Source organism: Athene noctua, chromosome 1 (genome assembly GCF_965140245.1).
Source record: "Athene noctua chromosome 1, bAthNoc1.hap1.1, whole genome shotgun sequence".
Classification (NCBI taxonomy): domain Eukaryota; kingdom Metazoa; phylum Chordata; class Aves; order Strigiformes; family Strigidae; genus Athene; species Athene noctua.
In genome coordinates this window covers 197,383,784-197,401,669 of record NC_134037.1, presented here as the reverse complement: position 1 = coordinate 197,401,669, position 17,886 = coordinate 197,383,784, and the positions used below count along the sequence as shown (strand labels likewise).

The following is a 17,886-nucleotide window of genomic DNA, read 5'->3' as shown; positions in this document are numbered from 1 at the left end:
ATCCTCCACATAACTCTACTAGACTGTATTTGTGACTCTCATTTTTTATCCAAGAAATATTACTGTGACTCAAAAATCACATGTATATTTTGGAACTTTACTATAGCTTTTTTATTTAAGGAAGTATCTATTCTTCATAAGACATGTCATATTCATTTGCATAATTCACTTATTTCTGATACCTTTCATGTTTGCTGTAGTATGAATGTGAAATCAAGCACCTGTATTTTTCTTCACAGCTCAGTTAAAATTTACTTAAGATCAAAACCATCAGTCTGATCCTTAGTTCAACAATCAATTTAATTGCATTAATATTTAACAGATTCAAAAAACTTCTTTTTAATAGAAACATTCTAGATCATAAAAACTTGAAATTAGCAGTGATTCATCTTTTCAGGTACCAGTAGTAAAAGCTACACCATACTCTATGCACCTCTTTGACTTCTGCCATTGTTAGATGAACACACTGTGTTAAATTGGTACCACAAGGAAGATCAGTAGATTAACAAACAGCAGCGATGAAGGCTGAAATCCAAGAGCACAGTCAACATTCCTGCAGATATAGGAAACCTAACTTTCTATAGCATTTTTTGGTTATTAATTTTCTAGTATTTTTAATGACCAAGCAGATGGAGAAGCACGAGGATGGAGAACACCTTCCTAAATAAGAGGATTTTCTCTCCAGCCAAAGATATATACAAGCTTTTGCCCTGCTGATAAATCTGACAGAAAACTGAAACTACTGTTGGAGAAATACTTATTCCAAAACATACTCAATTGTCAGCAAAAGCTTTTAGCTATGATTAGTGTTATTTTAAAATTACATAGAATTGGTTTCCTGCACAGAGTACACACTGCTTGCTCTCTCTTCTAGACAAACTTGGTGCCAAATCCGGTGTAGACTCTTTTCATAGGAAAGCTTGTCAGAAATGAAAGTCAGATTGCTAGAAAAATATTTGCAGTTAGAATTCAACTTCAAAGACTCAGTTCAGTCTTCTGGTAAAAGATACAAAGGAAAACAAAGAAAAAAATGTATGAAAATGAGAAGTAAATCTCCGTGAAGTTTTATACTAACTGCCAGTGTTAGTCAAAGACTAACATAAAGCAGATCTTTATATTTTAACTGCAGTTTCAATTTGGTAATTAAAGAGTTCCAAAAATTACAGTACAAATCAGAAATAGAAGGCTAAGCTGAATTTTTTAAAAGTATCCTATTTCCTATGTGTGAGACTTTTCTCAATGCTGAACTGTGGGAGACAAATATATTCATCACACTCAGAAATGTGGGTACTATGAGGATTGTATTGCAAATTAATACAAAAACATAGCAGAAAAAAAACCCCATAGTAAGTTTACATTAGAGAGTACTATTGCCAGGCATTTTCAGAAATATTTTTATTTACATTTGCAGAGATAATACAACCCAAAGTTACACCAGAAATTCATACAAAGCAAGATAAAATACTAGATGTTACATAAATACAAGAAAAGATCAAACAAACATTAAGACATTCTGAAACCAAAACACAACAGAATTTCTCATTCAACACATCTAGTTATGTTAAATCAAAATTTGGTTTTAATCACTAAAACTGTAATTATCTCAAAATATAATTTGATACATGTCTGTTGGTTATCAACCATAAAATATATAAATGAATTTATAAAACTCTCTGAAGAGCCAAAGGTAACTAAGATTCATATCAGTAAGGAAAGGTGGGTATATCTGATCTGCTTACTCAAGGGATCCAATTCCTTAGATTGCATGAGTCAATCAGAACAGAAGCATTATTTCACCTTTTTAAAAAGTATTGAAGAAATCCATTTAGTATATTATGCATTTTTTCATATTCCTTTTTATTAATGGGGGAAATACCAATGAGATTCTACATGATACAGAGTAACTTACACACTACTGAGGTTCTGCTTAATTTGTTTATATAAAACAGTAAAAAAAAAATCTCCAAATTTAAAGTAACATAAGCAGTTGGTATAAATTATACAGAACAATAATTAGATTGAAAGACAGTGCTAGTGACTTGTGCTTAGACTGGAGGTAAGAGAGTTACTCCTTGACAATTCCAAATTTGACAGAATTGAATTGAGGTTTATGCACAGGAAAGCATGATCTGGATTTGTAGTCCTATGAAGTTCCTGGATCACGTGGTGAAGAGTAAACAATTCAAACATCTTCCTATTGCTTCTGCAAAAGATTTTACATAAAATAATTGTCAGTTGAAAATTGAGAGGTTTCATCTGAACACAGCATTCTACAGAAAACTATTTTTTTAATGAAGAAAAGTGTGTATTATATTGGGAGTTTCTTCTGTGTTGCATATAATGTCCCTAAGCGTAAGGTTATCAATGTATGGTTAGAAAAATCTTGGCAAAAATCACAAAAAACTATAATTTCACTTGAGTAAGTGGTATTTACATGTAATATAATGAAAGCTCAAGGAAATGTTATAATAGGACTTCTCTCATGTGAAATAAGATTCCAGAAACAATAAATAAAAAATTTAAAATAATTAGGATTCCTGAGAAAATTTTACTTTTAGTATATTTCCAATGTAAGTTATGATTTATATTAGATTATTTTACAGGAAAACTTTTATTTTCTCCTAGAGTTCAATTTTGTTCTTAATAAAGCCGAATGAAAACCTCAGTTTTGTCAACAGCTATAGGTCTAATGTAAAAGATGGCTCAGTTCAGATACCTGCTTGTACAAATGAAACCATCCAATTAAATAATACACCAATGGAGCTCAGCATCACATTACTAACAATATGATAAAGACCATTGTTACAATAAACTAATAACCAGTAAGAAGTGAGAACATATTTTATAAAGATTAACATTCCCCAAAGGACTTACATGGCTCAAGACTTTAAATTTTGTTTTTGAAGGAAATGAGAACTGATGAAACCTGAATGCAAGTCACAGATGAGGCTAAATTTTCAAAGATTACGACCAAGGACCCATGTAAAACTGAAGGTCAGGGGGAAGAAGAAGGGTTCTCTTCCAAGCATTCTTGTCATCTGCATACCTAAGGTTTAATTCCTCTTTAGGCTAGGTTGAGTTTTTTAGTTTGTACTCTGTAAATTAAACAATTTATATGCAAAGAATCTTGTCTTACACATCTGTGACACAGTTTAAATTTAACTGCTAACAGAGAAAGTCCAGCATTGTCTATGGTGGAGCAAATAAACAGTAAAATAGAGATGAGTTATTGAAAAAGGAGAAAGATAAAGGTTCCCAAGTTTACTGATCTAATAGCAACTAACAGAACAGTGGTAATAAAGGATTACTTTATTCGGGAGAGTTTCTGCAGTATAACACAGAGCTTTTCCAGAATCTGAATATCTAGTTTAGAACTTCGAAGCAATACAGAGCAAGTACGGAAGAAGGATTCATTACTGCAGGCTTCCAGGAAAGGCTGCAAGGAACCTGTAAAAGAAAATAATTCAAAAACTGTGTCACAGAGCGCAGTGCAGGGAGAAGTAAAAGAGCTATTGACACTTTTTGAGGGCTTTAAATGCTTCATGTTGTGTAACTATTAGAACAATGAAATAACCCGGTTTATGCTAAGCATGTGATGCAAAACTGAGGTAAATCTAGGAACTGAAGAAATGCAAGTTCCTAAGAGTTCTGACATCACTGACCCTTGTATTAAAACAAGGTCTATTCCCTTGAGAACAAAGGAAAACAGGAAACAGAGCAATTTTCAACTCAAATAAAAATTCTTATCTTGAACATATTTATTCAATGCTCATTTATCATGGTTCTTTCCTTTTGATCATGTGAGGGGAACATTAAGCCACGCAAAAAGACTCTCACAAGGAAATATTTTAAGCTGCTGCAAATCACACGAAGGACAGTACATGTAGAAGCTAATGTGATACCTGAGAGTCTTTCATTATAAAAATAGAGTCACTGTACTCTGTTTCAAGACAGGCAAAATAGTAATTGAGAGGTAGAAGTAAGAGTTAGATAAAAACACTTAAATACCAACAAAACTTCCTTAAAATACTGGATGAGTTTTCAAGTCACATTGTGTAACATTTCCCTCTATCCTGTTCCCCAAAATCTACTGACTTCAGAATGTTAAATATGTTCCTTTGTTACCTCATTCTTGGTTCTGACATTACAGATTAATTTATAGCAAAAACTTAAAGAAAATAAGTAACTGGGTTTTGTTAAATGAATAGCCTTTCATATAGCATAGGGCATTTGCATTGGAAGAATACAGATGTGAGGTAAATATTTTAATGTTTACATAATGTTTAAAATATTTAATTCTTAACTAAATTCTTAATAAGAAACTGTAATATGCAAATTATAGCATCAACCTTACAAAACATTACAAAAATTCTTTGCACATATGCTGAATACTGTAATTTATAAACAGGATGTCAAGATGCTTTTATGAGTACAAAGAGGACTGGATGTGTCTTTTGGTCAAAATTTTCTCTTTCCTTGCCCAAGGACAGACAACTTATTAAATATAACAAGTAGCCTTGGAGTGAATTCAAGGTTTTAATTTATTTCAGGAGGCTTACTGATACAAAATCAGAAGAAATGCTACAGAAAACTGTCTGGAATAGGGCTTTTAAAAAAAAAAAATCAACCTGGCGATTAAAGTCAGCCTGAGAGCCTAAACAACTAATTTCCTCTGAGCTGGGCATTTATACTGAATATTCAATAAGGACTCATAATTACTAGACCTTACTGTTAGGCAGATCTTTCAAAACTTGTATTTTTTGCAAAACAATGTCATGTCATTAGGTTACACCAACAAATGACCCAGTGCCACCCCCCCGATACTGAGTACATCTTATCCTGCCTTATACTATACAGTGAAGTCAAAGAGATTTGTGAGCCTTTGCTGATTTACTCCACCACATGAAGAGACCACAAAACAGCAAATGCCTTTCGTACAGATCAGAGAAGCTATGGCTACATGCAATCCTTCCTCTCTTTTCAGTAGAGGTGCTTTTGGCAGAACTGACGTAAAATGCTGGATTCAACAGGCAGAATCCACAAAATATGTAATTGAATGTGTGGATGGAAACTATAGGATAATAGACTTCAGTAGCAAGGAGCCAACCTTGCAGCAATAAAAAGCAAGACAACAACCGATGTACTATGAAGTCTGGGAAAGGTAGGCACATGTTTTGTGGTTTGTGCAGCTGAAGTGTCCTCTGTTCTTTACCTAAAGCAACACAAACCAGTAGTTATTCTAAGAGACATACATTATCAAGGCAATAAATGCTTATAAATTATTTTTCTGTTCTACTTCCACGTTTCTTGCATTCTTTCTACCATGTTCAATCCACCTATGGTTTTATGTATACTGTCCTCTCACTTTTAGTATTATTTCCAGTTATAATTTGCTGTCTCAAAATTGCAACAGTAATATAAAACCAGAATGAAAGTGGGAATGTAAGCAGCAATCAGTAGAAAAGATAAGAAAAAAATAAGTACATATACATTTTTATTCGCTGTCAGTAAAGATACTCTTTCTCTTTTTATTTCAGCTTATGATCTTCAATTAAGGATAGAATGCTATGACTGAAGCGATGTATTAAGCACCGCTGAGAGCTTCTAAGACAAGAAAAACATCATGGATACTGGAATAATGAACTACAACTGCATTTCTATAAAACTGTAGATACCACAATACATTAAAAGAAAATTAATTGAAGATTGGGAGTTACAGAATTCCTAAAAGAAACAGAGAAAAGGGCACAGACTCCTTAAGATGAAAAATAAGGATCATGCTGAAGAAATACATTTTATATGTGTGCATAAATACATATTTATATAAAATACATACATATAAAGAAACCATTTCCCAGATATGTTTGAATTTACCTGAAAATGCCTCTTTATCAAATATCACAAGGGACCAGTAGAATGTTGATTTCACAAAAAAATAAAAAAACACGAGAAGAATATATTCTCTAAGGAAAAGTTAACTTTGGAGTGGGGGAATAATCTAATGCACAACTCAATAGGTAACAGAACTGAACAAATTTGTTGGGAATCCAACAAGAGAAGTCACTACTGACGGCATTCTGCCCTTGCCACGTACAAACACAGTCCCCAGGATATAGTTACTCAGGACATGCCACTTTTAATATTTCTTTTAATATTTCTCTACTTTCACTGCAGAAGGTATTATTTTTCAGAAATTGTGACATCAGAATCTCAGGGCTATCTGTCAATTACAGCAAGCAGAAAATCCTTAGATGGGCTCACAGCATGTGCTAAATTTAGTGGTGCATGACTGACATACAGTTAAGATTCAGTGCTCTTTATTGAGCCATTGCTCCCTAGGACAGAACTTTCAAGTTATTAAGTACATACAGCAGTGTCTTAAACCTGGAAAAATAATTAAACCAGAATTCACTTCTAGTATGATGGTATCATGCCCTCATGAGTATAACTTGTTAAAATCCATGAGAAGAGGTGACAAAGCTACAAACAGAAAACTACAAATAAGCAAAGCCCAGTGAACAAAATCCGACCATCTTAAGACTACTTTGTATCAAAGTATTTCCATCGCTTAAGAGTGTTTGAAGTAAAAATTTCTGTACATTATAGCAACAAGAGATAACCTTCTCTAAAGCAAGAAGGACTACAAATTATGTTATCATGACTTTCTAGAAATTCTATAGAACTACAATTTTATAGAAATTCTTCTACAATTTGCTAGTTCGTACAAATGACTGCTTGTTCCCAGGAAACAGAAAAGATCCTATCAATCTGCACTGCACCACTGATGAAGTCTGCTTTAACAGCAAAAACTTGAAAGAGTTTCTCTTACTTACAAAGACGTTTATCAGAAAGTTAAGAAAAGCAAATAAATGTGTGAGAACACTGACATTCAAGAAGTAAACTGAGAAGAAAGGTTTTTCTTCTTTCTACTGCTGTTAAAAAAACAAATGGCTTTAGAAAGCTCTCATTTGACATGACTTCTGATTCAGATGAAGTCTGATTCATGAGACATCTCAAGGTAACAAGACTGTTGGGATGAAGAGGGTACTCCTACAATGTATTCCTATAAATATCCTTGACTAGCCATTAAATGCTTTACATTCCTTTTCTGCAGGGGTAAACAAATACCATATTCAGCTGACCTGGACATTTCTTTGCTGTCTTGCTCACTGGTTCCTTAAAAATATTTCATTTAAGAAAAAAATATACACACACATGCTGTGAGAATGTTTTGACTGTGAATTTTACAAACAAACATAAAACGTATACATTACTTTTAAGACAGAAGATTTTTTACTATAGAGAAGAGCCAAAATGGAAATAATTTCCAAAAGTTTGCAAACTTAAATTACGTGAAAGCAAACTGATAAAGGCACGTGTTTAAATGGACTTTCTGTCCATTGTGCATATATTCAATTCAGATAAGCCTTTGAAGAATATATTCTAATTAATATGTACAAAAGTACTAAAAGTTACTAAGTAATATGTACAAAATTCTAAGAAAATGGACAAAACAAGCATATAATTTAAATGCATGTCTAGCTGATGAACTAAAAGAACATAAGCTTCCAATTTTTAAATATTTTGGTGGTTTAGATCTGCATAAATTTTGTTTTTATTAACTATTTTATATAAACTAAATTGGAATCCATCCTTACAGGACTTTGGCACAATTTAAAATAATGTGCAAGTGCCTCCACTGGTATCCTTAAAAAACTGCAGCATGTTGTAGTTGCATTAGCTTAAGTTGATTGGTAGACTGCAATGAACAATGAGCAATTTATCACTGTTGACAGGATTCATCTGAAATTTACCCTTGAAGTAATCAGTCACAGCATAAAAACTCACCAGCTATAGTTATCCGGAAAATTCTGGTTTATACCTAAAGCTATGGCAACTCAGAAAATGAAGACTGTCAGGAATGCCAACTTTAAGTTCATGTTTTAACAAATTAACGATTGCAGTTTTGCCTCATTTCTAATTGCATGAGGATCTGCCGAGAGATTGAAGAACACAACTTCAGTGCAAGTCAAGTGACGCAGCACTGTCTACTAGTGCAGAAAAATTAACTGACACAAAAGTTAACTATGAACCACAGCAGAAACACTTAAAAGGAAATAGGAATATCACTTACATGTTGCTAATAACCAATTGTCTATAAAGTCACCTGTAAAATTTAACCATTTGCTGAATTAACTTTTTTTCCTGTAATACCAAGTCAGGACTGTTAAGTGCCAGTGCTTAAAGCACAGTGGAGATAAGTGAGATTCCAGTCAGCATAAGGCACCTCAAGGGTGGGTGCCTACATGGGTGACCCTGAGTTAAGAGAGCCCAAGTGGCAATTTCAGCTGGTCACCCAATATGTGTTGACCTTAGTATGATCTGAACTGCTCTTCAGTTTCCTAAAATGTGCAAGACATTCATGCAGACATGAGACAGGTCATATGGGAGACCAATGTCATTCTTAAATGGCAAATGGAGGCTATACACACACAAAAAATGTAATAGAAGAGGTTAAAAATTTAGCAGGAATACTTATGTCACAAGAGATGCTTGGAATGAAAAGAAAAAAATCAGAAAAGAAAGCTATGCTTTGGAGGTCAGAAACGATCTTTATGATAAAAATGATAGTATGAAAAGTCAAGTTAAGTCAGACGTTGTTAAGGAAAAAAAAAGCTCTTCCAGCCACTTAAGTACAAATAGAACAAAAAAGAGGTAGTGAGGTCATCTGTGGTCAGCACAAGAAAGATCGGATAGAAGCTAAGGGTAATTTAGTCTTTTGTTTGCACACTTCGGCTAACATGCCATTTTTCAGGAGACAGCTCTATCTTGATAAAAGAGACAAAAGAAGGTCCCCCAAACTCATAATTCCAAAGGAGTCCTTTAGTCAGGGATACCAGAACAGACTTCAACACTCTGGAAGAAACGTCGCCTCAATTTTATGACAAGAAGAGTTAAACAATTGTTAGTAACAAATCACGAAGCAGCACTTTGTAAAAAGAGAACAGCTAATGCAATATATATATGGGATTGGGACCAAAAAAAAGGCAATCTGAACACACGTGCCCTTTAGTAAGACTCTCGAGATATTTTCAGGAACTAAAGGAGACAAAAAATGAAATTAAGTGTAAAGCTTATCTAGAAGTATGTGTATAGGAACTATAGGTATGCTGTGCCAGAGTAGTCAGATACTTTTGCTTGGTAAATAAATGCTACAGCCATTACAACTCAGCTAGACTTCCAATAACATTTGATAAAGCAACACATGTGATATCATCTTGGAGAAGATACATGTTAATAGGAGGACTGGAAGGTGTGTAGTGTAAGGAACTGGCTAAAAACAAAGCAAACCATTTTGCCTTGAAAAGTGAATTTCAGTTTTAAATACTGATTTGGGCAACTGGGTTTATTTAGTGTATTAATTAATGACTGTGGTATGAAATCTCACCATTAAGAAGGCAACAGGTATCAAATACATGAGAATCAGGATTATCTCACATCCTAGAATAGCAGGAGCATAAAGACAATACACTAAAACCCAACATTTTTCCTGGAAAATCACTGATTAGATTAAAACTTTTTGTGTGCTAATTGAACTCAGTATGTCTATGAGCAACCAACATGGTCTAACCATTAAACACTGATTCTAATGAAGCCTGAGAGAGAGAGAACATCATCATTTTACAAATAACCTAGACAGCGTTATAAATTGAAGCTATGCACTATTGTGAGTTACTTTGTTCAAGAGAAGGCCTAATGAACTACCAGAATCACTACTCTCCCTTACAGAGGACACCTGAAGAAGCTTTGTTCCAAGACAGTACACTTTTTCTGTCAGAGCTCGCCTGCCTTGTTTCCCCTGCGCCCATAACTCCACTCCTGTAATAATCAGATCAGAACTCAGCACAGTATTTCAAACACAATGACAAACTCAAATAAGGAAGCCTTTACATAAAAAAATGCAACCTGGCATGACCTGTAATTCTGCATCAGATTGCAAGTAAGCAGGTAAATAAAGTCTGAACTCTGACAATGCATAGATGTTACTCAAACTGCATAAATTGTACTATCTACTTCCAAAAAACCCCTTTCTTTATGAAATTATTTCAATTATGACATTGCTCTAAATTCACCTTGAAATTACAGAAAAGTCAGCTAGTGAGTACAGTAGTTCTGCTAGTCTAATAATAAATAAGTGTATTAAAAAACATTTTTTCTAATTAAATTGTACTTTGTTTTAAATTAAACCATTTTACAAAAAGCTATAAAACTGTAAACTGTTTATAAAAATACAAGTTTAGTAAATAAGAGCAAACAAGATCCTACTTCAATAAACTTTACTGTTCTAAAGATTTCATAAATTAAATTGACTTGAAAAGGGATGTAAAGTACTGATACAAACAACTGCTTTTTACATCAAATACTTTAAAAAAGTTAGCATTCGCATCTACCTTCAAAATGGTATGCTGTTTACAAAGTACAGTATTACCTGAATGAATAGTGAAGCTTTATTTACAAAGTAGCTACTTGGCTCTATATAAGTTATATTTAATGCTCCCTTTTATTTCTTACTTTGAAGTGGATGAGACAGGGGTCCAATATTCAGAATGCCTAAGCATTACACAACTGTTACTAGAACAAGAAGAAAGTAATGACAATAACATTTTTTCTTATTAGAGAAAAGGCTACTATTATTTCAGTAGAAATCAATTGACATTATTCAATTTACTGCATGCATTTTTAAAACCTGTAAACATGTATTTTATCAAAATCAAAGTATTCAGACTAAGCTTGCAATTAACAAAAATCTGTGCAAACTTTTAGTGTACTTGCTTGCTTTCAGCAAATATACAGGTTTGTTGTAACATTCTCATAGGTTGCATTTAACAGTTAAAGATATCTATCTGTGGTTAAAATATTAAACGAAAACATCTATTAATCTAACATAATACTTCACTGTTTTCAGAAGAATGAATAAAAAAATTACAAAGGTAAGAAAGGATAATAGAGGAAGGATTTCCTTTTAAACTGTTTGTATTTCAATGTTTATCCCACATAAGCTGTAAATCATTCCTTTTGCTATAGCTTCAAACACAGCTCCTCAGGATAATTTCACATCTGCCTTTCACACAAGTGAGGGGGAATCCTACCTGAGTATGGTATTCATAGACTTGACATTTTTACCCTTTCAGTACTGCAGAATAAGCTCATTTGAAAAGTTTCAATCCTGCAAAGTTACCAGTAGAGATAATATGCTGAAAAATACTGTTAAATTTTAATCTGTTTAAGCATACAGGCATTTTTTACTCCATACCTTTATTGCTTGTAGTCTTTAAAGTCTCAAATTGCTAAGACTCAAAAAAATAAAGGAGTGGGTTTGCATTTCTTTGACAGATTCTGACCAGCTTTTTAGAAGTATCTGTAGAACAGTGTGAATTGTGGAATACCTAGCTTTAGTTATGGAAGTATTCCAACTCAAAGGAATAGAGGGAGCGCCCATATAGGCAGTCCACATGAAAAGATTTCCAAGTTTACATATAAATAATCACAACTTCTTACTATGGAGACAATCTTTTTATCTCCACTGGCTTGATTAATTTACCTATGAGATGAGTAAATCTGGACACAGACTTGGTTATCCATGACCATAATGTTTTCTTACCAAAAAAAAAAATTTGAAGGTTCAGTGAATGTGTAAATACAGCTCAGTTTTGCAGTTACTAAAAATCTTAAGTGATGTTAATATGGTTAAGAAATCATTCTTAAGCCTTAAAAGAATGTGCCTAAACTTATGGTAAGCATGAGAGTCATTCAGAGATTTTTTTTTAAATATGTGTTCATCTCAATTTGTGAATAAGCACATACTAATGCAAAATATTCTCTCTGTAAAATAAAAGTAAGCTTGAAAACAAGGTAAGCATAAGCTTTATTTAAAGCAAAGGCCAGTGCTTTGCAATGTCTAATGAGGAAGTAAGTTTTGAATGAACATAAGGTTCGGAAAAGGGAACCTACTAATCTACATGACAGAAGTCAGCTATCACTGCAGGAGGAATTTAAGATGTATGCTGTCTTTGTGTAAAAGTGCAAAGGGTGAAACTGAGGCAGGCAGATCTCAAATCAAGCATGAATCAGACTACAGTTGAACAATGGTATTTCTGATAGGTGACTATAAACTCACTACATCCTTTGGAACCCTTTTAACTGATTCATAGGTTAAAAAAAACCACAGCAAGCTGCGTGAGGAGCGAGAAGACAGGAACAACAGTATTCAACAAGATTGTATATGACAAGTATTCAACTACAGGGTGATTTAATACTAGTGATGTGATGTTCTTCAACACCCACAGAACAAATTTTCTTGCTGAGGTCATGCTACTTATTACTAGATTGTTTCCAGATAATGTTTCATGTCTGGCATCCAGGAGTTTTCTTGAAGTGTGTTGCAACTAGTGTCCTAGAAACAATATCTGCTGAGAAAAGAAATTTGTAGTCTTAGGAGAAAACTTCGGGGTAGGAAGACGCCCTGGAAGTCACTGGTGTCATACTAGAACAATCTAGATGATTAAAAGTAACTATTTCTTTAATTATTAAATATTAATTTTAATAGTAATTTAAATGGGAAATGGTAAGAGCTTTGTTAAGCAATAAATACATTATAAGTCATTTGACCAAATTGAAACATATAATTATTTAGCAGTTAATACATTTTGATCCCAAAATTCCAAAGGCGGTCAGAGTGCTGCATTTGAGGAAATTCATCACTAGGCACATTCATAGTATATCAAGAAATTGAATCCACTTTCTGTGACAGTACTATCAGAGTTCTTACTTCTTTCTTCAGACAGGTTCACAGCTTAGAGATGGGACTAAAAACCAAACATCATGGCTTGGTTGCCTGCTTTCCTTAACTAAGGTAAGGAAACCTTCAAAAGCCTTCGTACCGAAATCTTTCTTCCCTGTCAAATAAGCAGGAATATATCTCTTCCCCTTTTACTCAACGGGAAGCAAGAAAGATGTCTTTATGGACCACTCATTAGTTTCAAAGGCCAAAGAAGGATCAAGTTGAATTTTATGGCACTCATCTGAAGCCACAGATTTGAGCAAAATACGATCACCATTAAAAAAAAAGGCTGCTGGACTTGCTCCCTTCATTCTGCTTTTATCAGTCAATCTTTGCAGCAAAGGAAAGATGGGCATCCTCCAGAAAACACACGTGGATTGAAATCCTGGTAATGGGTATGGAGAGTCAAAGAAGAGATTGAAAAGGATAAACCTGAACTGGAACTCATCCCCATTTGACCATGAAACAAAACCAGCACTGATGAAATAGCTACAGTGAAAATATAGCTAAACCACTGCTTCAGTGCTGTGTTCACATGTATCAGCTACTAGAAAGTACATTTAAAATAGAAGACAGAACATGCTGAAATATACCAATCGATGCACCATTACAGACATTTTTAGACAAAAATATTAGCAGAACATAGTAAGAGAAAAGGGATAAATATCTCTGCTGGGTTGATTTTCTACTGTCAGGTTCATAACAAGCTGTTAAATACCACAACTGAGGAATTTAAAAGCAACCTGTTACTTCCACTGAAGGTTGCAGACTAAATCAACTAGATTTCAGCTTAGGCCACTGAGCTCATCCAAAGGAAAAGAATCACTCCAGCATGCAAAAGCCATGAAATAAAACATAAATTATTTAAAATTATATTATTTATCCTAACAATTACCTATAATTTATTTTCAGCTACTTTTCTACGTTTTAACCCACTTTTCTAGCGTAGGTTAAATGAAGCAAGTATTTGCTAACAGAAAATAAATGGTTAGGTAAGGACTCAGTTGCAAAGTTTCTTTCCTCAAATAACAGTAAAAGTAGTGAACAGAATCCACAGAGATACTGGAAGATGGGGGAAAAAAATACTATTACAGTATGAAAGTATGCTGAAACTGAAGTTCTCTTGACACAAAGTTCTCTGAAATTACTGCATAACATCTTTGGCAGCTCCTCTCACTCTTACACCCTGAGGAGCTGGCCAAAACTAACCTCAACTTTTTTCACCCCCGACATTTAAAAGTCAGCCTTTGTTCCAACTATGAATGTTTTTGTACATTAAAAGAACAGCAATCAGTATAACATTCTACCCTCTTCCTTAGGCTTTAACATTTTTGTAAAAGAGGTGAGGCAAACAGAATTGGCGTGCATATATATATATATATATATATATGTATATATATTCTGTATCTGTGACATAGTGTTAGAGTTCCAAAAATGTTAATGATTGGGACAAAACGGCGAGATTATTTTTGCCTGGCACCATACTTCAGAATTGTACAATGGCATGAAAACTCACTGATGTCTGGGAAATGCCAGTGCAGCTGGCATACTATCCAAATTCTGATACCTAAACCATAATGTAGTCTGGTGACATGTATGTGATTTGAGATCCCAATTTGATAAAAACACATAACCTGAATCCTTCCAAGAAATAATGTGACTATACTGTGTACGATAAAGCTCTGGAGCTTTGTATGCTATGATGATGCAACTAAGCTTCAAGAAACATACACAAATAAGCTTCCCAAGGGTACCAAAGGTCTTAATCATACCTTCACAAAATTCCTGTGGTGTTAAGATGACCATGTTTCTATGGCCTAGCTGGATGGGTACACTGGTGTTATCCACTCTTGTACAGAATACATCTAAACTCAGACTAATTTTTCATGAAGCTGTAGACCTCAAGCGTATATTTATGTATAGTTTTAAATAAACTTGCAGCAGGTTTATGAAATCTACTAGACTGGCATAATTCCTGTGGAATATGGAAAAATCTCACTAACTTTGGAATAAAAAAGATTAAAGAATAAACCCTGATCCTAGTAATGACCAAAAATGTTCCAACCTTGAATCTGAGGTAATACAAGAGATGAAACAAAAAGAGCACCTTGAAAGCTGATAGCCCATCTTGTGGCTCCAATGACAAAATGATGACAAATGGTTTTACCATTATGTATACAAATGGATAGACCTCTTGACACAAAGTGGGTAAAAATGAGCTGATACTCCCCTTTTGTCTTTGGAGTAGGAATGAAACACCTAATTCCTGATTACCAAGGTTACATTTTCCACTCTTCCGTAATCTAAGTGAACATTCAGATGTTGCTTCAACAGTACCCTGTCATGAATGCATGGATGGGAAAAGTAATGCAAGAGTACAGATTCACTGAAACTATCTGTAATCAATTCTCACTTTCTTGCTCTCGTTAGACCTGAGGATTCCAAGTGAGGTTTCCTGGAAGAAAGTCTGTCACTAGAAGTTGTGTAGGGGTCATCTGGTGTAGTAACCTATGTTGCTTCCTTTGTACTTCACACAACCGAGCTGTGCATTGCAAAAAACTGACATCTGTTTCTTCCTTCACACTGGAATGCATAAGCTTAATGAAAACACAGAGGAACTCCAAATTCTCAATGAGCAAAGTGTTTCATTAGCCTTTGAACTGAACCAGTACTGATCTTTAAATGAAGTAATTTTTATAGCTTGAACTCCAACCCTGATATTTATCTTCATCAGCCACAGTCTTAAGGGCATGGATGTGCCCAAACAACCAAAAACATGTGTGGGCACACTGCATACAAAGTGGCATGATACACAAAGGTTTTGGCTATCAGCTGCCTCTCACCACATAGATTTTACTTCTGCCCACTGCTCTGTGGGAGTCTTTTTATAAACAGACAACCTGTTTTATTAAAGTTAGCCTTGCCTTACAGAAGTAAATGGTGAGTATCAACACACATTTAGAGAATGACAGACAAGTAGATCTTGTCAACCAACTCCTGGTTTACTGTCCTTTTCCTTTTTTTCTCTCTTTTTTTTTTTTTTTTTTTAAACTATACTTATTTTAAGTGATCCTTGTTGCTTTAGTCTTTCCCGGAGAGTAGCCATGAGATGCTGACCAGTGCAAAGCAAGCCATAGAAAGAATCATAGCATCTTTAAAGTGCCAAAAAAGGATTCTGCAGTTCTATTAGCAAAAAATTCCTTGTTAAAGGAATTTAACTCCCAGCCTACCAGGCAAAAAAGAGTACATAACATTTAACACACTATTTAGCTTTCTGGCCACAGTTTCCATGAGGAACTGAAGAATCATTCATGCATTTTTTTTCAGGTTTTGAAATCCCTGAAACCATCCTCTGGACAACCTTGTAATCTAGCCAGCTTTGTCAGACAACTATATCACTCTAGAATTCCTCCACCTCTGCCTGATGATCCTTCTTTTCCTTGTGAAAAAAAGTTCTAACATAAGAAGGCAACAATCAGAAGGCAACAAACAGTAGAAGATATTGCATATGAATGCACATCCTGAGCTGGCCAGGACTGATGAACATATAATAATGAAGGCACAGGTAGACAGAGAAAGAAATTACTGAGGAATGCTACCCTTCAGTCTTCTACCATTTCCCATTGAAATGGTGGTGTCAGGACTCTCTCAGATCCTTGATGTTAAAACTCCCAAACAGAAATTGAGAAGGAGTGCATGAAACACTGTGTGCCAGTAAGATACGCAGCAGTAAGACTATTAATTTTAATTTGCCATTAACTTCTTGTACATAGATAGAAAACAGATAATACCAATGCCTTAACTTGTATTTGACATCATGTTTTCAGTAACTGAATGCCTTATCAGCACTGTCAATGTTGTATGAACTTGCAAAAGAAACTTGGATCCTGGACCTGTTGTACCAGATATACTATGAAGCCAAAGAAAATGACACTGAACTAAAATCTGAAAATGTGGATACCAAAACCAAGTCAGACAATGGGCTTAAGCAGTACTGTAGACTCTTGTAATTTCTATCAGCAGAAATATCTATCTTAGACTAGGAGGCAGGTACTTCCTTTATATGCAGCTTAAGTAATTTTCCTTAATAAATGAGGGAAATCTAGGTTTCATTTCTGGAACATGAGGAAGATCATTTCTTACAGGGAAGAGAATCTACATAAGAACCTCACATAGGCCTGAACTGTACAGAGCCATTACCATTCATTGCTTACTATAACAAAAGGCACAAGCAGTTACAAGGACTAGTAGTGCAACATAGTAGTTATTTCACATCTGATTCACATCTTTCAGCCTGGACAACTAAAATTTCAACCTGTAAAAATACTTTGCAAAAAAAATTAAAACTTAAGAAATGAAAGTTATGGAAAATAATATCCAGGAAAAAATAGAGCACTGGCTTTTTTTTTCCAAATTAATTTCTAATCACTTCAGCTCTAAAGGTATACTCCTATAGAGCCAGAAAATGACTGCAGCAAGTTGAAAGAAAGCCTAGGATTGAGTATCTTACAGAAAAAAATAAAAGTCTAGATTTTCCTCCTGTTGGTCAGATGCTGTCTTTTCGAGCAATATGACTATGTATTTTACTATAAGGCTAACTACCTATGACTTCATATTTAAGTCTGTACATCAATACATCTTTAAAAATTGAGCATAAATTTCTGGTTTAATCTAACATAGAAAGCCCTCTGAATATTCACTGCCACTTTCTAGTTTGTCATTTAATGACTTTTTAATAGGAAACTTACAAAGGAATGAAAATATGATTTCCCATCAACAATACTATTTCTCATTGTTAACAAATACTTGCAAAACACTGTGTATTGGGAAAGAGAAGAACATGCCTATAATTGTGTATTGACACTTCATTCTACAAAGAGAAAGGCTCTGCATAAAGCTTTATATCCAGTTGCCAAGAAATAAATTCTCAATCAAATGTCAATTCAATTAAATATTATTCCCTGATTTCATATATATACATCTTCTCTGAGAAGCAACAAGGCACAATGTGAATCTCCCACAATGTATCTTCATTATTTTTCAAA

The 17,886-nt window shown here is 34.2% G+C and overlaps 1 protein-coding gene across 1 annotated transcript in view; it reads right to left on the bottom strand.

The window, feature by feature from the left end:
• Window positions 1-2,031: 2,031 nt before the first annotated feature.
• The window catches only part of CCDC138 (coiled-coil domain containing 138), a 39,200-nt gene continuing 23,345 nt past the window's right edge, over window positions 2,032-17,886 (bottom strand). Inside the window, exons 14-15 of the mRNA XM_074930492.1 lie at window positions 3,309-3,447; window positions 2,032-2,203 (exon numbers count right to left, since the gene is read on the bottom strand). Coding sequence (XP_074786593.1) covers window positions 2,032-2,203; window positions 3,309-3,447 — 311 coding nt within the window. The remainder of the gene's footprint in view (window positions 2,204-3,308; window positions 3,448-17,886) is intronic.